Below are 25,906 nucleotides of genomic sequence, written 5' to 3'. Positions count from 1 at the left end.
TTAGTGCAGAAATACCAAAACGGAAATAGATATATTTAAGCTTTTCTCTCTCCTCTGCCTTCTCATTTCTGTATAGTCCAGGGCATGTTTGTTATAAGGGTCCCTAATTCAAGAGCTCAAAAGAGTTTGTCACATGTTTTCAAAACAAGTTAAAGTTCACTTGACAAACCTCCTTTGGACAATGAAAGACAGGCTATCATCGTTAAATAATTAGATGTTCAACACTGTTAATCAAGAGTCATGGTCTTTAAAAAGAATAAAATAATCCTTAGGATTCAATTTGAAGCCAAATTCCACTCAGATATTTAAAAACAAAGATCTCAACAACAAAGACTGTAATAACTGAAAATGTTTTACATTGTTCCCACATTGTACCCAAGTCCAAACATCCCTCAAATCTAGTTCCCCTCTCCCCGTCTCTATTATCCCTCTACCCCTTCCAATCCATTCTGTACACTGTTACCAGTGTGTTCCTACTAAATTACAAATTCTCACGCTCAATATCCTGCTTAGAAATTTTAAATTGTGGCCCCACTGGTTTTTAGGGTCATGCTCCAACTTCACCCTGGCCTGCTTTCTCAGTTATTATCCTATCAACCTCATCTTCACCACACTGAACTTTTTACTGACTGTGAGCCAAATGCATCTTGTACATTCCCACCTTTGCCCATCAACCTGTTCTCTATCTGGCACACTTCTACTCAGGCTTCAGAAACCCAGTTCAAATGTCACCACCTCTTTCATGAAGCCTTCCTGACTTCCACAAACAGAATTCATCTCTCCTGGCCCTATATTCCTACAGCACTGTTAATATATCACTCTACTTCACTTCGTCCCAATGTACTGAAACCCCTGTGGTTTCTCCATCATTTCATCCCCAAATGAAACTGTGAGCTCCTCAAAGAAAAAGACTATGTCCTGAATCTCTGTACCAGACCTTAGCATGGAAGCCCACTAGATACTCAAAGACCATTTGTGAAATGAAAATAAAACACACTATTCTTTACATTGTGCCTTCAGCCCGAAGTTTTGTAATCAGACAACTGAAATCAGTCAAAGTAGAACTTTACTAAGCATTTCTGTCTTACCCTCTACTGCACCCCAATGCCGTATCAATGACAGTCAGCCACGCTCTGACTGATTACATACCATTGCACTAAGAATAAGCATGTGAAATTGAGCCCCATGGTATCATTCTTTTGGAGACAGAAGCCACTAAGATACAAGCATTGGCTCAACCATAAACAGATGGCTAACCTCAAAGAACCTTTCTTCAATAGTGCCCGAAACACAGAAGGGCTCCTCAGATCATATCCCAACATGAACTGAAACTGAGACCAAGGTTCAGGTACCAAAGACATCCTTGTGAAAGGATGCTGTATTATAGTCTTCCATGTCTCCATTCTAATCCCCAAGAGTACAAACTGAAAAAACAGGTGTACACTGGCCGTCTTGAAAATGACGGAACTAAGAAAGATTTTCCCTTTAACTCTCTTAGAAAATCAGAAACCACTGCTTGCTCTCTCACTGTAATTTATTTTTAGTCCTATTATCTCATAACCCTAATACCTAATTTTGTTTTTACCAAACAAAATACAATGGTATACAGTTGAAACCACAACAATATGGCTATATTCTCTAAGTCAGCATAAATCATTTTGGAACCCTATGTACCTCCCCTTATTCTCCTTAGCAATATGTCAGTATAACCCCCAGACCACAGAGGCATGCTGACAGAATCTGCATCAACAACATAAAAGTTAAAAAAAAAAAAGTGAAGGAAACTGAAAACTTTAAGCGCAGTTTTAAGCGCAACGTTCATTCACACAGCAAACACTTACTGTGTGTTAGTGCTGTTTCAGACACTGCCTAAGCACAGGGGACAATGAACAAAACAATCCATGCCCTCAAGGAGCTTACAGTCCAGTGGAAAACAGAGCTATTCAAATATAAATAATTGGGTGATCCCAAGGAAGGCTGGTAGATTAAAGAGCATGGTTACAAAAACCGCAGACTCAGGAGAGGCAAAAGGCTATGCTAACACACCTTGCTGTCACCAACACCCCAAACTGTTTGCAGCTTTATAACCTCATTTGAAGTCTGCTACCTGCAGAATGAGAAGCCTTCCAGAAAGTCAACACAGATCTGGGAGTCAATTATCTATAGCCATGCCAAACAATCTGTGATAGCTCAAAAGGCCAATCACAAGGAACACCCACCTGAGTTTGTCTTCAATCCTAGAAGGCAGCAAAAAGAAATCAATAAATATGCCCAACACTTACCACATAATGAAATCTTTTTGCGAGGGTATGTATGAATATTATTTTGGCAACAGCTGCAGTTCCATACAGACAAACGGAGACGTAGAAGTGGTTATACCATGAGAGAGACTGTCCAATAAGAGAGACGAACACTGCTATAATGAGAACTGTAACCAGGCTAGTAAACCAGCTTATCAGAGTGATGCCAAGTCCACAGAAGAAGTCCTTTGTGTAGGTAGCAGCTAATTGAGAGAAAACAAAAAGTAGAGATCACCGTCTTTATCAAATCAATTTCATAACCAGTTAGTAGAATTAAAGGAGCAAACATTAAAATAAAATTCACCATTGTAATTGAAAATACTGAAATTTCCTAGGGGTAAGGTTTGTTAAACACTACACAGGGAAAGTATCAGTGAATAAGATTCAAGTATTGACATCTACTCAGAGTCCGTGCATACAAAAGACTCAAAGAGATAAGTCTTCAGGAGTAGTTCAGATATATTCCTGGCTAGAAAAGTGGGTCGTCTTAATCTTCATCACCTTTGGGATGCTTTGTGTATTGAAATAACAGCAGAAATGGAAGCTTCTTACTAAAAGAAGCTAACACAGGAATAGAAGTAGCATGAGAAAATAACCAGTGATAAATGAGTATTTAAATTGCTGCTAAATATTTTATCTGATAACAGCACACACCAACTTAGAGTACAAAACATAGTAGAAGGAGACCAATTTAACCAGAAGACGCTCATTTATATTCCAGAACAGTGTGCTATTGGTCTGTAGTGTGGACAAGACTTTTTAATGGGACTCTTCACTAAAAGTCAATCTTTACAAACCATTTTCCACAAGCTTTTGTGGTACTTCTATGAAGTGCATAAGTACGTAAAAATTGCCTGCTTCACCATGACTAAAAGTATAATGAGCATATCAACCTGATATTCATTTACAAATTTCTTACAACAGTATAAATCAAATGTTATTTTTCTTAAGATTTTTAACTTCTTGGAAAGATATAAGCAAAGTGACTAAAAAACTTCAGGCAAATTCCATACCCGTGCCAGTACAGTAGTTTTAAAGGAAAATACTTACTCTTATTTTGGGGCTGCAATAATTTCTTTCCCAGGTATAAAACAACAGCCATTACCACCATGTAGTTAATTATCAAGCCAACACGAGAGGGGTAGGCAATGACAAACAGGCCAAGCACATCAAAGAAGACCATGTTTCCATGTTGATACTTAGAAGAAGAAGCCAACATATCAGATGTAGCTAGATATTTAAGAACTGCTAAAATATTGTCACCTATTAGTAAAAAAAAAAAAAAAAAAGAAAGAAAAGAAAGGTAACAAAGTTGAATAAACCATCCACTGTTAGAGTAAAGAAATACCTAGAAAGACTGTGAACAGAAATAGCTTTCTACCATCCTACTGCTCTCCCCCACTTTTCTTCTAAATATCTCAGATAAGGTCCATGCCCCCTACTCTTGTTTCCTCTCCACTTCAAAGCTCAGTGACCTGGTCTTCATCCTTTCTCTTCTATTTATTACAGCTACTCCCTGATCAGTTCTACCCTCGCTGTTGACAAATCCAGTGGCTGTTTCTTAGTCCTTCTTCATTTAATATATACTTAATGTAGCAGACACCGCTCTAGATACCAAAAATTCAGTGGGGAACCAAGAAACTCATGAAGCTCACAAACACCAAACAAGTTATTACACGTGTGTTAAGAATTAATAAGGAATTTCAATGATATCCCAATTAAAAAAAGAAATAAGAAGGAGAGAGTCCCCTAAAAACATATCACGGGAGACTAATGGAGTTTGAGAAGTCAGGGAAGCACTCGAGGAAGTGAAATTTACAGCTAAAGGATGGACAGGAGCTACATCGGGGGAGAGACTGTCCAGGCTGAGACTGTTCATCTGTGTAGATGAAGGCTCTGAGGAGGGCAAGTTCCAAATACAGGGTGGAAAAAAAGTCCGGAATGAGTAGAGAGAGTATTCAACAATGAAACTGGAGAGCTGGGAGAGCCATTATCAGGGAGAATCTGGCACATCAGATGCCGTCACAAATATCTGTTATATCAATCAATGACTAAACGAGTTTGAACTTAATAATGAAGAATTACAAGGAGACATGAATGGCATTCCTTCCTGCTGCTCATCCCATTGACTTTCTCTTTCCACTGAAGACACCACCTCTGTCTTACTGCGGGATTTCTTTCATTGGCTCCTCTGTCACACCTTAGAATGTGTCTTCCCCAAAGCTCAAGTTTAGTCCTCTACCTTTGCTTCCCTCTTCCAAAAACCATTTCCATTCTCCATACTTCAGTGGTTTTCTCTATGCCTTTAATTTCCAAACCCAGAAATCCAGTTCTGTCATGAGCTCTAACAGTGTATCTATATTTTCATCTGGTCAGTTCAGACACCCTCCGTCTTACATCTGACAGACTTCAGTCTCCTTCCCCTCTTCATGACTGCTCTGGATGGGGGCCTCCTTCCCGTGTTCCCATAATGGTCAATTGCATCATCTCTCCCACAGCCAGCTAGGCCTGAGGCTGCCCCTTGCTGCCCCTTTTATCTAATCTGTCAAGTTCTGTTGAATTTACATTCAAAATATACCTAATTTTCTATCCCCTTGCTTTCATTTCTATCTTTGGTCAACACCCAGTCTAGGTCCCTTACTATTCCACACGAAAATTACTGTTGGAACAGCCCTGACTCTTGGCTCTCTCCCCGTCTCCACCATCCACTCCACACTGCATCACCAGACTGACAGCATTTTAAACCATCATTCATTCGTGTACTCAGGCCTTTAATGAGTCCTTATTCCTACAGTGTCTTCTTGCTGATTTTTAAAGCTTTCTACAATTTTCTCTACCCTATACACTTATGCCTCATTTCCCTCTATTTCTGAAAATGCAACCTCCATTCTCTGACAATCTACTCACCAACAGCCCCTCATACACAAACACACCCTACTCGTGCTGTGCTCTTACTTGGGACATCCTCTCTTTTCCACTGTGCCAAATCCCACCAACTCTTTTTAAGGCTCAGCAACAGACTCACCTCCCCTGACTACTATGGATCTCTCTGGAAAACACTTTAACTCCCTTGCCCCTTGTCCTGACACCTGTCCTATAACCCACTCACTGGCCCTCACCACTCAACCTTGGATCAATGTAACTTTTCCAGACCTCGGCAAGTTGCCCAAAGATGTGCTTGTGCCACCTCCAATGTATAGCTTCCATTTTGGCTACAGGCTCATCACTCAGCAATCCGACCATAACCCTGGGTCACCACCCTTTCAAATTCCTCATAATGAATAGTCTTATGTTCTTAACTGCTAAACTAGATTTCAAGGCTAAAATTCAAAGCCTCATCTAACTCCAAAGCCCCACCTCATTTACACCATACACTGCCTCCCTAATGCACAGGACACAGAATATTTATAGGCTTACAGGTCATCCATTGTATTCCATCTTAATATCAAAAGTCTAAATTAGGCGCTTCCCTGGTGGCGCAGTGGTTGAGAGTCCGCCTGCCGATGCAGGGGACGCGGGTTCGTGCCCCAGTTCGGGAAGATCCCATATGCCGCAGAGCGGCTAGGCCCGTGAACCATGGCCACTGAGCCTGCGCGTCCGGAGCCTGTGCTCCGCAACGGGAGAAGCCACAACAGTGAGAGGCCCGTGTACTGCAAAAAAAAAAGTCTAAATTAGAATACCAACCTGCTCGCTGAATGGAATCTGTTAGAATTCTGTCCGCTGTGTCATACTTGGTGTGATAAATGTATCCATTCTCAATAAAAGCTAAGTCTATTCCTAAGACATACAGAAAAAAAAAAAAAAGTCATTTTAAAGATCAACCTTACTTTAGGCCCATTTGTTTAATGTATTAAATTCCTGAAAGACAAAACATCAAAGCAGTGACATGATTGCTTTGTCACATTCATGAATGCATGATGTAAATTCTCTTCCAAATTCTCACAGAACCAATAGTTATGGTACATAATTCAATACATTATGACTGGGGCATTACAATTCACACAGCAAGGGGTAGGAATATTGAGCACGGGAGGTCATCAAAACTTTGCCATCGACATCCTTACCAGGCCAGAGCCAAATTTTAACTTCAAATAAGCTGTACAAGCCCCCAGGGCAGTTGGCACAGCAAGATAACAATGAAAAAGACCCCTGAAGGATCTATTACCATCTTTTGGGAATGAAGTGCTAACCAGTTCTCCCCTGTTCTGTCACACTGTGGGTCAAGATGACATGTTCTAGAAAAGGGAAGCATTTAACTTAGACTGGAGTTTAAAAGAAAAAGAAACTATCAGGGTCTCTCTTTCAGTAAGTCAAAATATGCAGTTTTCACATAGAGAATTTGCTCTCAGAAAATGCTGCTCACTCACAAACTTCCAAAATGTAAAACTTGTTTTTGATTAATCACTGTCACAAAAAAGCCCGTAACGACTGACAGAATACCTGGAATGTTCCCAAAATCCCTGTAGATACGAAAGTCAGTATCTGAAGGAATGATTCCACTCTGGAAAACCTCCTGAGCCACCACGGAAGCAAAAGGGTGTTTAGCTGCTGAAACATAAGCTTGGACCAACCAAGGATTTTCAGGACCTGAAATGAAACATGACAACATAATACAAGGTTAATCTGGTAAATATTTTTAATATAGTAATTTTTTAAACACACCTGAAATAGTTACTGTGGTGATTTGGGGAGATAGGTCAAGAGTTTGTTTTTTTTAATCCTGTTTTCTGTATTTTCCAACATTTCTTTGATAAATGTGTATGACTTTTTAGAATGAAAAATAACCTTTAAGAAAACAAAATTGCTTTTAATTATAAAATAACAGCACTAGGGCTTCCCTGGTGGCGCAGTGGTTGAGAGTCTGCCTGCCGATGCAGGGGACACAGATTCGGGCCCCGGTCTGGGAAGATCCCACATGCCATGGAGCGGCTGGCCCGTGAGCCATGGCCGCTGAGCCCGTGCGTCCGGAGCCTGTGCTCCGCAATGGGAGACGCCACAACAGTAAGAGGCCCGCATACCGCAAAAAAAAAAAAAAAAAAAATAACAGCACTATAAAAACTTTAAGTTTAAAAATGAAAAACCACTAAGATAACTATCATCATTTTTCTATTTTCTTACAAATGTATGATTGTGTGTACATAGCTGTACTGATAGTGTATATATACTCTCTACATTGCTCTTTCACTTAACAGTGTACTAAATGCATTTTCCTATGTTGCTAGATATTACAATAATCATTTTAAGAACTGCATAATCACTGAATATATCATAAAGTTCCTTACTACTATAAATTTTTATCACTGTTAATAATTCTGCATTGACATCTTCATGTACATACAGCTTTTTTCAAATGTGGGAATTTTTTCTTTAGGATAGCAAGATAAATTGTATTACTGTTCCCAATTATTCACTCCTCCCTCCCATATAACTTATAATGCCTCCCTGGGGAAGTAGCACATACATAAATTGCTTCAGTCAATTGATTGTGAATGGGAGAGAAATGAACTTCAACTGAGAAGACTCTGAAGAACCATCACATGGTCCATCTCTCCCATTAACTTTGGCCCTGAGATTAAAACATCCCTGATGAGGGCTTCTCCTTCAGCCTAGGTCTCAGAATGAATAAGACACATAGAACATAATAACCATGGGATGTAGCTGCAGTTACTCAGGAACCAGATGTAATGCAAGCAACAAATAAGCCTTTGCTATTGTAATCCACTGAGATTCAAGGGTTGTATATTACAACTAAATTTACCAAAAAGTTGTCTGCTGTAGACAGATCAAGTAACTGTATTTCAGGAAATCTAAGAATATTAACATTTTTATAACTTTATAAACAGATAATCAATTTGCTTTCCTACAGAAAAATAACCATAAACGGTGGGGGAGGGAAGGGGTGGAGAAACACTACAGAACCAGACACCCAAGTGACCCAGAGACTGGAGTTACCAGGCATGGATTTTAAAATAAATACTATTAATTATTCAAAAACACAGATGACAGCAAGAATTTCACTAGACAACTACAACCTATTAACAAGAGAGAGTGAGAGACCTAGTCAAATGGAAACCCTGGAACCGAAAAGCATAATAATTGATGTTAAGAATTTTAATACATATATAGTTTAATACAAAGTTAAACACAACAGAAGAAAAAAATATAGATCCAGAGAATTAAAGCACAGAAGGAAATAGGGATGGAAAACATAGAAATGCTTATAATACATATGGGATACAGTGAAAAGGTCTAACATGAGTAACTGGAATCTCAGAGGAAGAGGAGAAAGAATGGAGTAGAAGCAATGTTTAAAGAGGTAAAGGCCAATAATTTCCCAAAACTTAAATACCAAGCTATGAATTCAAAAAGCCCTACAAACCCCAAATAGGATAAATATTTTTTAAAAAAACCTACTCAGCACCAAGATCTTTGCTTCTGAATACAATTATCCACTAAAAGAACCAGTTCTCCCTAGAGACATGCCCAATTCCATATCTGAGCCTAGGAAAATACTGATAAGTGGGATCATCTTGTGCCAGAAAGTAAGAAGGTGCTCAAACAAACATGTCAGAGACATGTCAAAGGGACAGGCACCAGCTGAAGGGGCTGCCACTGGCCTAAACTGGAACAATTCATGCATCAAAATGATTGTAACAGAATATAAAATCCATAAAATAAAACATACATGAAACACTGAAATAAATACACACAAGAGAGAAGAGAAAGCCTTCCTTCTAGCGAACTCCAACTATTAACTACAGACGGAATGACGGACCCAGAAAACAGCATCTGGCTAACATTATAGTAAAAATGCTTTGGGGCAAGAATCATCAATGATTGCTAAAACTAGGATCAAAGTTTCACAAGAAACAGGGTATCTACACAGCCTCAAACTATTTATTACAAAGGTGTAACTTTACAAAGTACAAAAACCTGGCAAATATAATCAAGTGATAGAAGGTTAACACCGTCAGTAATCAGACAGACATTACATGCTTCTGATGTGATGCACTGAGAAGAACACAAATGTAAAAGGAAAAAGAAAAATGATGGTGGGGAAGCAGATTATCAAACCATATCATGTTAAAATATTAAAATATTATTACTATTACAATTAGATATTAATAAAGTTTTATGATTAAAATATTAAAACCACATTGAAAAACAGGTAAAGCTAAACTATAAAGGAAAGAAAGTAATGATCATAAAAATTAGAATAATGGCTAACCTTAGATGAGAGGGAGGGAGTTGTATTTGTGAAGGGGCAGGTGGAAAACTTCTGGGAGGGTGTAGCAAGAGTCTATCCTCGGGATCCCCTGGTGGCGCAGTGGTTGAGAGTCCGCCTGCCGATGCAGGGGACACGGGTTCGTGCCCCGGTCCGGGAAGATCCCACATGCCGCGGAGCGGCTGGGCCCGTGAGCCATGGCCGCTGAGCCTGCACGTCCGGAGCCTGTGCTCTGCAATGGGAGAGGCCACAACAGGGAGAGGCCCACGTACCGCAAAAAAAAAAAAAAAAAAAAGAGTCTATCCTCTTTCACACGTGGGGGTTAGAAGGGTATTCACTTTATAATAATTAAGTTCACACTGATATTTTTTATGTGCGTGTTATATAATGACTGTGATGTATCAAAATACATCTGACATTTGATCCCGGATTGGAACTCAGACTAAAAAACAAAACAAAGGATGTTATCAGAACAATAGAAATCTGAATAGGTACTGTTTATTCACTAACAGTTTTTTTTGGGGGGTTTTTTGGGTTTTTTTTTTTTTTTTCAGTACGCGGGCCTCTCACTGTTGTGGCCTCTCCCTTTGCGGAGCACAGGCTCCGGACGCGCAGGCCCAGCGGCCATGGCTCACGGGCCCAGCCGCTTCGCGGTATGTGGGATCTTCCCGGATCAGGGCACGAACCCGTATCCCCTGCATCGGCAGGTGGACTCTCAACCACTGTGCCACCAGGGAAGCCCTAACAGTTTTATATTAATGTCAAACTTTTTGAGTGTGATAAATGTACTGTTATTGAAGGAACATATCCTTGCTCTTTATCTACTGAGATGATTATGCTGAGATTATCAATTGAGATGGTTTTTCTCCCTTACTCTGATAATGTGGTGAACTACATGGAGTGACTCAAATATTAAGCCATCTTCATTTACCATTAGTAAAACTGCAGGATGTAAAATCATTCCACAAAATCATTTGCATTTCTATACACTAATAATGAACTATCAGAAAGAGAAATTAAGAAAATAATCCCATATCCAATTGCATCAAAAAGCATAAAATACCAAGGAATAAATTTAACTAAGGAGGTGAAAGAAATGTACACTGAAAACTTTAAGACACTGATGAAAGAAATTGAAGATAACACAAATAAATGGAAGAAACTGTGTGCTCACAGACTGGAAAAATTAATATTGTTAAAATGTCTGTGCCACACAAAGCATCTAGAGATTCAATGCAATCCCTACCAAAATTCCAATGGCATTTTTCACAGAAATAGAACAAACAATCCTAAAATTTGTATGAAACCACAAAAGACCCCAAATAGCCAAAGCGACTTTAAGCAAGAAGAACAAAGCTAGAGACATCACAGTTCCTGATTGCAAACTATATTACAAAGCGCTAGTAATGAAAACAGTATAATACTGGCATAAAAAAAGAAACATAGATCAATGGAACAGAATAGAGTTCAGAAGTAAACTCACATATATATGGTCAACTAATTTACAACAAAAGAGCCAAGAATACACAATTGGTGAGGGACAGTCTTTTCAAATAAATGATATTGGGAAAACTGAACTGCCACAAGCAAAATAATGGAAAGGGACCACTATCTTACACCATACACAAAAATTAACTCAAAATGGGTTGAAGATTTGAACATATAAGACTGAAATCAGGGACTTCCCTGGCGGTCCAGTAGTTAAGACTCCAAGCTTCCAATGCAGGGGTGGCGGGTTTGATCCCTGGTTGGGGAACTAAGATCCCGCAAGCCATGTGGCCAGAATAAATAAATAAATAAACTTTAAAAGACTGAAATCATATAATTCCAAGGAGAAACCATAGGCAGTAAGCTCCTTGACACTGGTCCTGGTGATGATTCTTTGGTTTTGACACCAAAAGCAAAGGCAACAAAAGCAAAAAACAAACAAATGGGACTACTTCAAACTAAAAAGCCTCTGCGCAGCAAAGGAAACCATCAACAAAATAAAAAAGGCAGTGTACTGAATGAGAGAAAATATTTTCAAATCACATTTCTGATAAGGGGTTAATATCTAAAATATAAAGAATTCATACAAATCAAGAGCAAAAAACCCCCCAAACAATCTGATTGAAACATGGACAGACAACCTGAATAGACATTTTTTCCAAAGACGACAAACAGATGGCCAAGAGGTCCCTGAAAGGTGCTCAACATCACTAATCATCAGGGATATGCAAATCAAAACCACAGTGAGATATCATCTCATACCTGTCAGAATGGCTATTACCAAAAAGACAAGAAGTAAGTGTTGGTGAGGACGTGGAAAAAAGGCAACCCTTGTGAATTTGGTGGGAAAGTAAATTGGTGCAGCCACTATGAAAAACAGTACTGATGTTCCTCAAAAAATTTAAAAATAGACCTACTGTATGATTCCACTTGTAGGTATTTATCCAAAAAAAATCTAACTCAGAAAGATATCTGCACCCCCATGTTCACTGCAGCATTATTTACAATAGCCAAGACATGGAAGCAACCGTGTCATCAATGGATGAACGGATAAAGAAAATGTGTGTGTGTGTGTGTGTATACACACACGCACACAATGGAATATTATTCAGCCTATCCTAAGTGAAATAAGCCAGACAGAGATAGAAAAATACCATACAATCTCACTTATATGTGGAATCTTGACCCAAAAAAAAAAAAAAGAGGACTTCATAGATACAGAGAACAGGTTGGTGGTTGCCAGAGATGGGGAGGTTGGGAGATGGGTGAAATGGGTGAAGGTGGTCAAAAAGTACAAACTTCCAGTTATAAAATAAATAAGTCATGGGGATGTAGTGTATGTACAGCATGGTAATTAAGTTAATAATACTGTCTTGTATACTTGAAAGTTGCTAAGAGAACAGGTCTTAAAAGTTCTCAGCATAAGAAAAAAAATTTGCAACTTTATGGTGATGAGTGTTAACAAGACTTACTGATGATCATTTTGCAATATATACAAATACTGAGTCACTATGTTGTACACCTGAAACTTAAAAAATCTTGTATTCCTGAAATAAGCTCAACTTGGTTGGAAAGCATTATCTTTTTTGTATGTACATATATGTACACATATACACATACACATAACTACACATATATTGCTGGATTCAGGACCAGTATTAATAATATTTTATTTAGGATTTTTGCATCCAAGTATGGCATATATCTACAAAAAGTTATCTACCAAAGCTGAAATTACACACACCTTATGACTCAGTAGTTCCACTCAGAAACGTGCATACACAAACATGTGTGCTGAAGACACTCATAAGAATGTTCCTAAAACCAATCATAAGAGCCAAAGCCTAGAAGCAACCTAACATCACTAGTAGAATGGATATCCTTGTCAATGGAATATTATTCAGCAATGAAAAAGAATGAACTAAACACAACATAGAGGAATCTTACAGACATAATACTGAGTGAAAAAAAGCCATACACAAAAGAAAACATAGCGTATGAGTCAATTTACAGAAAGTTCAAACACAAGCAAGATTAAATCTATCAAGGCATAAGTTAGAATGGGGTAATCTTGGGGAAAGAAGACTGAGAAGGGACACAGAGGAGGCTTCAGGCTTCTGGAGTACTCTCAATACTCTCAATCTTGAGCTGGGTTCTAGTTACATGACTTAGTCTGTAAAAATTCATTAAGCTGAGCACTCTCAGAGCTGTGTACTTTTCTTAGTTTATAATAAAAGATGAAATAAAGACACCTAAGGATATCATCAAGTTTAAGTTCACTTTATGCATTGTACCATAAAAAATATTTGAGAAAAACGTAAGATCCATCAGTAGGAAAGGGTTTTGAATAGCCACTACCTGGCCTTTGACCCCTTTCAGATCACACTGCTGCACAGTAGTGCTCCAGCCCTACTCCATCCTCTCACTGATTGTCCACTGAGGCCTACAGGTCACAGACAGGTCAAGTGTTGGTGAAAAAGGGAAGACTAGGGAGACTGGGATGGGGAAGGCAGATGAACTACTGAGTAAGATACTCTCTGTGATATAAACAGGGCAAAGGCAGCTCTTAAACAAGAAATTACAGACTTGAGGATTCTACGCACTGGTTATTAATCCTATATTATCCCAGTTTTACTGATGAGGAGCTGAAGCATGGAGCTCCAAGGTTGCAATGCTACAGCTGAGATTCGAACTTGGGTCAGCAGAACACAGAGGCTGTGCTCTTAATCACCACCTATCCTGCCTCCCCCAGAAAGCTCTTATCTTAATTATCTCACAGAGGAAGGTGGGAGGCACACACAGAAATATTTTCACCTTATAGTCTTTCTCCTGCCATCATCTAAATCCCATGATGCTTCCAGTTTCTTGTGTACCCATTTCTTCTTCAAGAATGCATCCCATCTTTCTTAAAGCAAAGGGCATGAGCATGTGTGATATTGAGGGGAGGCAGATTGCAATGTCAACAATGAAAAGTCAAAGTTCCCTGGAAGTCCAGAACCAACTCACACCAAGCATCATTCCCTCTGCTCTGCTTTCTTCTAACTTTAGTTGGTAGCATCAATGCCCAGAATAAACAAAAAAAGGAGGAACTAAAAAAGGAGACTGAGAGCAGAGAATATTATTATGGAAGCCAAGTAAGATGTTTATTAACTCAACACTAATATAACCAGTCCCTTATGCATGGACGTGGAAGGTGTTTTCAGTTTTTCATTCTTACTAAAAAAAAGCTGAGAAGATTATGCAGTACTTAGACCTATGTGTCTATGTGCAACTATTTCTACAGGATAAATTCCTGCAAGTGGACCTGCTGGACAGAAGGGTCTGTACGTTTTTTAAAGTGATACATATGGCCAAACTGCCCCAAAACTGCACCAATCTATACTTCCACCAATAGTGTTTGAAAATGCCTGTTCCTCTGTATTCATCAGAACTGGGCATTATCATTCTACTTACTTTTTGAAAATCTAGTATTAAAAAAATTCTGTTATCTGAATTTACATTTCTTCTAAAATAAAACTTATTTGGTTTAGCAGTTTCTTAAAAAGTTAAAACATAAATTTACCATATGACCCAGGAATTCCATTCTTAGGAATCCACCCAAAAGAAATTAAACTATATGTCCACACAAAGACTTACACACAAATGCTCATAGTGGCATTATTCATAATAGCCTAAAAGTGGAAACAATCCAGATGTCCATCAGCTGATGAATGGATCAATGAAATGCAGGATATCCATACAATGTAATATAATCTAGCCATAAAAAAGAATGAAGTACTTGGGAATCCCTGGCGGTTCAGTGATCAGGACTCTGCGCTTCCACTGCCAAGGGCTCGGGTTCAATTCCTGGGGGGAACTAAGATCCCGCAAGCCACGTGGTGGGAAAAAAAAAAAAAAGAAAAAGAATGAAGTACCGATACATGCTACAACATGGATGAACCTCAAAAAATACTCTAAGGGGCTTCCCTAGTGGCGCAGTGGTTGAGAATCCGCCTGCCAATGCAGGGGACACGGGTTCGAGCCCAGGCCCGGGAAGATCCCACATGCCGCGGAGCAACTAAACCTGTGCGCCACAGCTACTGAGCCTGCGCTCTAGAGCCCGCGAGCCACAACTACTGAGCCCATGTGCCACAACTACTGAAACCCGCGTGCCTAGAACCCGCGCTCCGCAACAAGAGAAGCCACCGCGATGAGAAGCCCGTGCACCACAATGAAGAGTAGCCCCCAGTCGCGGCATCTAAAGAAAGCCCACATGCAGCAACGAAGACCCAATGCAGCCGAAAATAAATAAATAAAACAAATTTTTTTAAAAATTAGGTAGTAATGATTATTCTAGTCACTAAAAACTCCCCAAACGAATGTCTCTCTGAAGTGACAATGGAGCACTAGAGAGGACAAACTGTTTTTAACGGAAACGTTCCCAGGGCAGGACAAGCGCTACTGTGTAGGATAAAAGCGCCTGTTGCAGAAGCTGAGGACAGGGTGGTCTGGCAGAGCTCCCCAGGACTCCAGACCCAGGAGGCCTCATCCTCCCTCTTCAGACATGGAAGCAACACTAACTAGCTTTCTGAAAGCAATCCCCACAAGAAAGCTAGTTTTTTGTAGGAAGGGCATCTGGAAGTGAGGGAAATACTGGGAAAGGTATTAGACTGTCAGAAAGTGCCCAGAAAGCTTTCAGGTATACAGTTTAGCCACAAGAATAAGCTACCAAAACCTAGAGGGAAAACAGCATACAAAGACTCAAAGAAAGGGGAGAAACATTCTTTACAAATATTTGTAGGATGCCCCTCTAGAAAAAACTTAATTTTGAAATACGAGGATTTTAGAATGAGTAAAACATTTAAATTGTATATATATTGCTAAGTAGTAACAAGTCTGTTTTTATTATTAAAGTAATCATATGAAATACAAAAAATTTAAACAATACAGAAAACTATAAAGAGTATCAGTAAAGCTGTAATGGCAATTCTGATTGTAAGTTTATGAAGCAGTGGAGAGTTCAAATTGGCTTTTCACATTTTGCCCCATCCTCCACTCTAGTCACACCCACCACAGCTCTGACAGCAATGCCCACCATCCAGTAGTGACTGTTATTAACAGTTTGTTTATATCCTTCCAAATAATGCAATTATATCTAAAATGTAAACTGTAGAATTTTTATGTCTAACTGTCCGCATTTAGTAAAAAGAGCAGGGACTGTAAATTAGACCTAGCATAAACGAGTACTCAATAAATGTAAATAAATAAATTAAATGACTTGGGTCTAGCCCTTGCTAACCCTAGGTAAGTATTTTTTTTTAAATGCAATTTTTAAAGGTTACTTTCCATTTAAAGTTATTACAAAATATTGGCTATATTCCCCATGTTGCACAACACATCCTTGACCCTGTCTTACACCCAATAGTTTGTACCTCCTACTCCCCTACCCCTATAGTGCCCCTCCCCTCCTCCCTGGTAACCACTAGTTTGTGCTCTATATCTGTGAGTCTGCCTCTTTTTTGTTATATTTACTAGTCTGTTGTATTTTTTAGATTCCACATATAAGTGATATACAGTATTTGTCTTTCTCTGACTGATTTCACTTAGCATAATGCCCTCCAAGTCCATTCACATTGCTGCAAATGGCAAAATTTCATTCTTTTTCATGGCTGAGGAGTGTTCCATTGTGTACACACACACACTATCCATTCACCTGTCGATGGACACTTAGGTTGCTTCCATATCTTGGCAATTGTAAATAATGCTGCTAGGAACATTGCAGTGCATGTAACTATTCAAATTAATGTCTCTGTCTGTTTTTGTTTTTGAATGTATACCCAGGAGTTAGGTAAATGTGTTTTAACCTCTCTGGATTATATGTACGAAAGATATATTAATATATACACACAGAATATGTATGCATTAATAAATATGCACAGAAAAATTCAGGAAAGGCACACACTAAACCTTAGACTGGTTCTTCTTTGGGTCCTAGAAGTACAGGGGCAGGGTCCAGTGATAACAAATTAAAAAGTATGGATGTGAAGGTACTTAAATTATAGTATGCTTCCAGTAGGGAAAATATACAAAGACACACTCCTGCCCATGTGCAGCCCTAGTATTTTCACCAGAGAAAAGAAAGACACAGTGTCCTCTTTGCTTACAGAATGTTCTCTTGCTGCTTTTTGATCTGGTGGTTGTTATATCAAGTGTTCCTCTTACCCTGACGGACATCCAAGAATTAGAGGAAAATGGATAATAGTGTTGCATCCACCGACCCCTATAGATATTAGGTACCAGCTTCTTCTCATTATTCAGATGAAGAGTAAACAGAAAGGTTTGAGGTGAAAAGAAGGGAGAACCTTGCTTCTGACCTCATAACCTTGAGATGCTCATAGGTTTGGCTGAAGTTAAAATACACATTCATTTTGAGTGGTAAAAGTCTAAAGTAAGTTGGATGGAGAATATTAAAATGTGGTACTGTTTAGGTTATGAAGACATACTTAGCATATCTCTATAACTTAAGCAATATCATGTCTGTGAAGGGTGCTAAAAAATAAAAAACAAGTTCCCATATCACCTTCCTCACTTCCCCTAGCCCACCTAATACCTCAAAATACTCCTCATTATTAAGCTTCTAGCAAATGCTACATCTCTGGCTAAAATACATTACCCAAATTTCTAATAGAGCAGGAAAATGGCATGAAACGACCAACATCAGATTTTAGTATGCCCTAACCAAACAAATCTGAGCTTTGAACTCTGATTCATATTACTGGATTTTTATGACATTAACATTAATATTATTTTGTTAAAAACTTCAAAAAGACAAGCTAAAACTGTCTCATGATTTTAAAAGAATGTTCATTTCATTAGATTATTTACATTCAAAAAACTTCCATTTTATAAAAACAAAAATAGCATTAAAATATACAACGTACAGCCTCACACACCTGTTTGGAATACAAGTTCTTTCCCTCCTACACCTGCGGCCTCCAGGTTAATAAATGCACGAATCAAGCTGGCCCACGGGTGCTGGGTAATAAAACCATGACTGGCCTGAATGAGAAGGAAAGAAAACAGATATCAGTTAAACAATCTTATACTATTAAAGTCTTTATTTTGCTTTTTTTAAGGACGTCTATGTTGATGAGGGGAAGAATAAAAAAAAAAACAATCATATTTTTCAAAGGCAGGATCTAAAGACATCTATCTGTGTGTCTCTCTCTGCCTAATGGCCATGTGCAGTTTGCTCAGCAGAAAGTCACTCTTCACAGAAGGCAGCCTGATTTCCATGAGTGGAGCCAAACAACATCTTTAGTAAGTGTGAGCCTGTGCAAAACAATAGAAGGGAAGGCGCTATCCCTGTGGTTGGGCATTCATGCCGTGTGCCTGCCTCAAAACATCTCTGAAACTCTAGAAAACCTGAGGTGAAAAATTATGCCATCACAGAGCCCTTTTATGAAAAAAACACTGACAAGACGATCTGTTCTAAGTTGAGTTTTCAAATATTAAACATGTATACATAAGTGGCTGTAGATTTTTTTAAAGTACAGCCCAGTACAGTATCTCTTTTGCATGTCATTTTATGATACTACTCGAATGAATAATCAAAATGCATAAATGTTAGCTACTGTTATTATTATTATTCTCATTACCATTATTACTCAAGCCTAGTCTTTAAAACAGTAAAATCTCACTTGCAAGACATTTTCCTCAGCACCATTAAAGAGAAATATGACAGCATGATGTAAGGCTTCTGAAGATGTTGACAAGACACGAAGGACTTCCAGCATCACTGAACAGCTAACTGCATCATCACTGGCACCTTTAAATCAGAAAAACAGATTTGCTTCTCAGATTTTAAAACCTTTACAGTATGAACCATTATGGCAAGAAACAGAGTTTTCTCATCAAGGAAGCATCACAATAGCTGCAAGTAGCATAGCTCTGTCATCATCTGGTGATAACTACACCCACCAGCAGTAAACTCCAGGAGAACAGGAATCTTTGGTTTGCTTGCTGATTTACTCTCAGTATCTGGAACTGTGCCTGGCCCCGCAATAGTTGCTCAATTAATACCTGTTGAATAATCAACCAGAAGGAACCTAAGGCAATATTGAAAACTGGCATTCTCATCACCCAAAGCAATTTTTAAAATTCTTTATCCTTATTCCACGTCCTCTGTAGTATCCTCACTTCTGGTGTTCACGGTTTCCTATGTCATCTCCAACTGCCACCCACTCCCTTCCTGCTAGTTTTCCTGCTAAAAATCATAAGAGGGATCAGTATGGATAGTGTAGCATTTTTTAAAGTTTCTCCAAGGGGATCATGTGATGAAAAAGTACAAAGAAGACACCCAATCTAATAAGATACAGGAAAGGAGACTAATGACCTGAGTAGTAATCTTTGGTCCCAGCACTGATAAAGCAGAGAACCTCATCAAATCACTTAACCTCTTAATTCAGAAACTTTTTTCTGATTTTAGGGCCAAGACTTTTCTTTAAAGTACCATAAGAAGTCATTAAGGAACTGACTGGATATTTGATGATATTAAGGAATTATTGTTAAGTTTTTCATGGTGTTATGAGCATGTCAAAAAAAAAAAAAGAGTCCTTATCTTTCAACAATACAGCCCAAAATACTTACAGAGGAACTGATATAGCTGAGATCTGCTTTAAAATAGTCAAGGTCGGGGTGGGGGGTAGGGCAGTAGAGAAGAAGCAAGATTGAACTGTTGAAGCTGGGTGACTGGTACACTCAGGTTCATTAAACAATTCTCTTTCTGTATATATTTGAAATTTTCCATAATAAAAAGTTCAAAGAATAATCAAAGTAAATAGGCACAGTAACAACCCAGGCAACAGCACTTCTGGGTTTACACGTGGGAGGCAGGGTGCTACAGAGAATAGTGTGGGTTTTAGAGTAAGAAAAGACTTGGATGTAAATTCTAGCTCTGCCCCTTTACTATTTCCTGGTCTAGAGAGCAGATTAATAACATCTATATTTCACAGTTGTGTTGTGAGGATTACAAGGTAATGCACAGTGCCTAGCCTGTGGTAGGCATTCAGTGTTAGCTTTTCCTTCTCTTTGCAAACTTAAGGAAGGCTCTGCAGCCAGCTAAAATGCTTGTTTTGGTGCTGTTAAATTCCAGACCCCATTCCTACTTGAGAGGAAACTACTTATTAGCTATACTTGTCTCAGTAGTGATTACTGGATTGTATTTTAATCGAAGTGAAACAAAGTAATAATTACCTAAGTACTATCAAGGAGGAAGTATAATGTAGCTATCAGTAAAAAGTGCCACCTTTCAAAAACCAAAGGAAACAAATGATTTTTAACTTTGAGACTGTGACTTACTTTAAAATAAAAAGCAGTAAAATTTTTCTTTATTCAAAGGAAGAGAAATGGAAATTTAAAGATATTTATCTCTATAGAGTTGATTAAAAGTTAAACTGTCCTTTTATCTTCCTTTATTTTAATGGTTCTGGTGTCTGAGAATAAACCTAGAGAAGGGTTAGACATCTTTAAGAAAGTGAAGGAAAGTTAGAGGACAGTATCTATAAGGGCTGGATGCTTAACCAACATCCCTTTCCATTTAGAATTAACCCTGAAACTGAAGCCAGCCCCAGAGTAACAACCTGGAACCATGCAGCAAACCCAAGAAGATATTTAAGGCCTTTTTCTGTGGGTAACATTACTCCTAATTGGTATCAGTTCCTAAGTTCCAGATACCTTGCTGAGAAGTACCCTTAAAAAATAACCATGTTTCAGTTTGTTCATCCACTAAAATAATTTAGGTGACAATCTATTTTATGAACGTTTTTAAAACTATTTTTAACAATTTATTAATGACAGAAGTTTCCCTGAGATTGTTGGCATAGGTATCCTTACAAAATTTTAGTTAAAAATGGGTTCCAGGGGCTTCCCTGGTGGCGCAGTGGTTGAGAGTCCACCTGCCGATGCAGGCGACATGGGTTCGTGCCCCGGTCCAGGAAGATCCCACATGCCGCGGAGAGGCTGGGCCCATGAGCCATGGCCGCTGAGCCTGCACATCCAGAGCCTGTGCTCCGCAACAGGAGAGGTCACAACAGTGAGAGGTCCGCGTACCAGGGGGGAAAAAAAAAAAAAAAAAAAATGGGTTCCAGTAACCCACAAAATGCCATCCTTTCATTACTGGACTTCATATATATGATTTCTAACATTTGGTACTGTTTGTTTCTGATACTTGTATAGATGTCTTTCTTATATAATGCTCTTAAATACCCATGATGTTAATTTGTCCCTTCCTAGATTTTAAGCATCAAAATAGTGGGCACAGGGTGATGCGTATTTTATTACCGCTTTGAAATGGACATACAAGACCACTAATTTCCCCAGCACACACAAAGGTATTTCTGACTTTATAAAACAGATGAGTGTATACTAATTTTTGAAAAAGCATGTTACATTCTAAATGCAATTGGCAAGATTCCTAATTAAAGATATCCTAGTATGAATAATTTTATCAAGCACGCAAATTTTAATTTATAGTTTGTATAACTCTAGATGTTCATATTGGGGCTGGTTTAAGTTTAAGCAATCCGCAAGTACTTAATATTAAATAACTACTAATAGCAAAAAAAGGATTTTTCATGCCAGTTGCTATTCTACTATTTTACTCGTATTTAATCCGCATTTAATCCTCTAAGCAATGCCATTAGGAAAGTACTGTTATATCGCCATTTTTCAGATTAGAAACTGAGGAAAGAAGTTAAGTAGTTTGCCAAAGGGAACATTAACTACATCCTAATACTCTCCTTCCTTTCAAATATAGCTAAAAGAACTGACTAGCCAGGAAACCCAGGTCCTGGCCCTGTCTCAGATCAGTGGTGATCAGCTAAGAGTACTCCTGTGTCAAATGAGGGGATTGAACTAGATGCCATCTCATTGCAAATTGCTATTATTTTCTATTCTTCCCTATTTACAATTTCTAGCTACTGAAAACCTTTTTCTGAGGAATCTTACTCTAAAAAATTGAAGTTCAATTTAGGAGATACTGAATTCAACAAATATTTACTGGTCAGGCACTGTCCTAAACATCAAGTACTCTATTCTGCCGAAGTATTTTCAGGGCAAGATTTATGGATTAATGAGGTACTCTACCAGTATGGCATCCCCAATGGACCAACATTCTCACATTATAGGTCGACAGAAACTGCTAGGAGAGTGAGCCTCCAAACCATGTGTCCCTTGAAGGCCAGTACAGTTCCTTCATCCCACAACCCCAAAGCCTAGCACCACACCTAGCTGAGCAAACACTTGAAGTGGCAGGACCTAACTCCATGACTGAAGAACACACACTGGTAACACTGATAAGGCTATTTCAGTCTGCCAGAAATACTCGATGCCCTGTCGCTGGGCTGCTGGCACTAATGTTTAAAAATTAAGTAAACAAAGCACTTGAGAGAATACTGAAAGGTAGACCTTAAACTAAATGATAATTATTCTAACCATCCTATCTTCCATCGCAATGAAAAGAAGATTTGTCTAAGAAAATAGTGCCCACAGTTGCTCAAGCAGCTTGGAGTTAACAAGCTTCCTTGTTGTGAGGATTTCAAAATGACTAAAAAACAGGCACAAACCTGGTGAGTTTGCCACTGAGTCAAAATGACAGTTGGCCAGGACAGCATGCTGGGCTCCATCTCTGGGTTCCAGCTTTACCACAACGTTGGTGATGTTGTCATAGTAGCTTGTAAACCCTCCCAAAAAGTCAATGCTAAAGGAGCCTGTGGGCCGTTGTACATCTACTGAAATTCTGTGAAGGCTGTTGCTCTGAACTTCAATCAGTTTAATCTGTTCCAAAAGGTAACGCACTGTCAGAATTTCATTTTCTGGACTTCCTGTAGTCCTGGGGCCAATGGATGTTATGTGTTCAAGATAATCCCTGGAAGCAACCAGAAGAATCATGATGACAAGGCGTCCTAGGCTTAAGACTAACACTTCGCACAGAGCAACTCTTCCTCCACACTTCCCCTTTCCAAAGAACAAGTTCTCTGACTTCTCACATAAAAGAGGCTGCCTTTAGTATTTCAGGTAACATGTGAAAATCACTTGCAAAGTTCCATCATTTTATTTGGCCTTCCATGAGTTCATCCCTTCAGTTTTCTACACTCACTCCACTCCCAACTTCTCCCAACCCCCATATCGAATCAATACAAAGACAAGGGATTTTATTCAAAACGTATAACTGCTGATGGCTAGACAGAACAGAATACAATTTCATTGTGTCACACTCTGGAGGGTTACTGATGCTGGGTTACTGATTCTAAGTAGCAGAAACCAAGAGCAAAGACAATTAAGTCAAGAGGTTAAATAAGCAAAGAAAAACTTTTGAAGAATGGACTCAGCCCTCCCATTGTGCACACAAGGCCAAGTAACTTCAATTCAGGCCAAAACCAACTCTACCCCTAAAACAAACAAAAAAATTTTTTGTCTTTTCACTGCATTCCAAGTGAGGAAAACAGGGGGTGGGGAGGCGTGTTTCAGAAAGCCTTTAAGAAAATAAGCTTCCAGCACTTTGTACTTAAAAGTTTTCTAAAACACCAAGGCTGTTGAAAAGTCTGCTAGCTTATGATTTTATGAGCTTTGACACATTTAGGTCACAATACCTTTGACTTAATTCACATTTCCTAGTATACGTAAAGGTCTCTTGTGTTTTTTTTAAAGAAAAACCCAAACCTCACACACCAAGGACCCAAGGACAAACTCCAGGAAACTGAGAAGTTCTGAAATAGTAAAATTTTGAATGTGCCGTCTTCCAGGGAGAGCCTCCATAGCTCTCAGGTTTGAGACCTGTGACCCTCAAAGATTTAGACCACTGCATTAGCCCCTTCGGACCCTTCCCAGAAAACCGAACTGGGTCCACAAACCTCACAGCCTTCCATCTCACTTGCAAAGTAGGAGAGCTAGTAAAAAGCCTAAGTTGCTCCGAAAGATGGGCGATTACTAATAACCAAACCATCTGCAGGTGAGGCAAAAAAGGGATGGAAAAGCCGGCGCAATCACCCTGGCCACCCGCACGTGTACCACGAGCTTAATAGGGGGCCGCGCGACCCCCGCGTCCCGCAAATTGGGACTCCAGAAGGGGGACGCGCCAGGCAACCCCACCCCACGTGCAGCCGGGCGGGGGCGGCGAGCCCAGGAGGCCCCGCGGGGTCAGGTGCACACAGGTGCGGCATCCCGCACCGAAAAGGGACGCCCGGGCCCGGCGGAGGCGGCGGTACCTGGCTTGGCGTGCGTCGAACTCTCCGCGGTGCCCAACAGCGGCCCGACGCACCACGAGCTGCTGCAGCGAGAGCTGCACGAGCGCCCGCAGCGCGAGCAGGTAAAGCGCCAGCCCCAGCGCGGCGCGCGCCTCAGACAGTCCGGTCCCCGCGCCCCGGCTCGCGCCGCCGCTCCCCTCCCCGCTCCGCTTCCGCGTCCTCGCGCCGCCGCCGCCGCACGCGTCCGCCGGGGGCTCCTGCGCCAGGGCCTCCCTCTCCAGTTGCGGCGCGGCCGCCGGGCCGTCCCGGCGCTCCCCTCCGATGCGGTACCGCCTCACAGCTCCCGACTCCGAACCCCACTCCATGGCCACGAGCGTCAGCCGCCAGTCCAACCGCCCCGGCCCGCGATAGCCCCGGGAGCCGCCGCGGCGGCCGCAGCGCCTCCTAGTGAGCGGACGGAAACTGCAGAGGGCCAAACTTCTTCTGATTGGCCGGTCCCGCCGCGCCGTGACCCAGGTTCTTCGGGCAGATTGCTGGCGGGCTCCGCGGCAGGGCCAACACCCGGCTGGGCGTGATAGACGTACCTTCTTATTTCAGGGCTTCCCTGCCTGGTGTGGGGACAGAGATTAATAAAGGGAAAGATAAGCATAAACTTAGAAACGTGAGAAAAGAGAGATTGTTTTTAAAAGAATGCACGAGGGGGCTTCCCTGAGGGGGCTTCCCTGAGGGGGCTTCCCTGGTGGCGCGGTGGTTGAGAATCTGCCTGCCAATTCAGGGGACACGGGTTCGAGCCCTGGTCCGGGAAGATCCCACATGCTGCAGAGCAACGAGTAGCCCCCGGCTTGCTGCAACTATAGAAAGCCAACGCGCAGCAATGAAGACCCAAAGCAGCCAAAAATAAATGAATAAATAAATAAATTTAAAAAAAAAGAATGCACGAGGTTCATCATTTACACATCATGAAGAAGGCAATGGCCCAGCTTTCGCAAGGAGCATTAGAATACGCTCTGGAAAAAGTAGGCGCCTGGCTCTTCATATTGGCAACACGACTGCGCAGAGGAGGCCTAGCCTCATGCTTCCACGTACAGTGATCTAATCACAGGTCTTCATAACCATGTGAGGTAACCATTGTCTCCATTTAACAGACTAAGAAAAATAATAGTTGTTATTTCTTGAATACTCTCCATAAGCCAAACACTGTGCTAAGTGCTTTAATACACTCATTTGATTCTCATAAGAATCCTGAAAAGAAAGTATTTTTATGTCCTCTTAATAGCTGAAGAACTTACAGGTAACAGGTGAAGAACTTAAATCTAATTCAGTGGGCTCCCAAAAGAGCATATTGAATATGGCACTCTGGAAAGGAAGATTCAGAAAAGACATTCCTCCCTCCATGTCGCCCTGGGTGGGAAGAAGCAGAGCCTTGGTTTTAGTGTAGACCCTAGTGAGCATCTAGTCTTCTTCCTGCTGATGCAATGAGCCTCTCTGCCTCAAATCTCTGTGTCTCCAGCATGGAATTGCTGCGGTACCCTGTCTATTAACCTAGAGACCAACTGGGAATGTGCACTACCTGACCGGTCTGCCCCTGCCTACTGCTCAGGCCCACCTGAGACCAGGGCACTCCTTATTTCCAACTCTCTAGTCACAGTGACCTCTTTCAAAGTCCTTCC

At 40.3% G+C, this 25,906-nt stretch overlaps 1 protein-coding gene across 2 annotated transcripts in view; it reads right to left on the bottom strand.

The window, feature by feature from the left end:
- The window catches only part of ERMP1 (endoplasmic reticulum metallopeptidase 1), a 52,388-nt gene extending 27,727 nt beyond the window's left edge, over positions 1–24,661 (bottom strand). For both annotated transcript variants that reach the window (XR_012332504.1, XM_019934817.3), the window contains exons 1-8: positions 24,258–24,661; positions 22,617–22,918; positions 18,693–18,820; positions 17,946–18,051; positions 6,741–6,887; positions 5,985–6,077; positions 3,351–3,563; positions 2,283–2,503 (exon numbers count right to left, since the gene is read on the bottom strand). Coding sequence is in view for 1 of the 2 variants with exons in the window: in XM_019934817.3 (XP_019790376.1) it covers positions 2,283–2,503; positions 3,351–3,563; positions 5,985–6,077; positions 6,741–6,887; positions 17,946–18,051; positions 18,693–18,820; positions 22,617–22,918; positions 24,258–24,601 (1,554 nt within the window). In the remaining variant the exon portion in view is untranslated. The remainder of the gene's footprint in view (positions 1–2,282; positions 2,504–3,350; positions 3,564–5,984; positions 6,078–6,740; positions 6,888–17,945; positions 18,052–18,692; positions 18,821–22,616; positions 22,919–24,257) is intronic.
- Between the last annotated feature and the right edge of the window lie 1,245 nt (positions 24,662–25,906).

This window comes from Tursiops truncatus, chromosome 6 (genome assembly GCF_011762595.2).
Source record: "Tursiops truncatus isolate mTurTru1 chromosome 6, mTurTru1.mat.Y, whole genome shotgun sequence".
NCBI classification, from domain to species: domain Eukaryota; kingdom Metazoa; phylum Chordata; class Mammalia; order Artiodactyla; family Delphinidae; genus Tursiops; species Tursiops truncatus.
The sequence above is the reverse complement of the archived record's forward strand: the minus strand, read 5'-3'. Positions and strand labels throughout refer to the sequence as shown.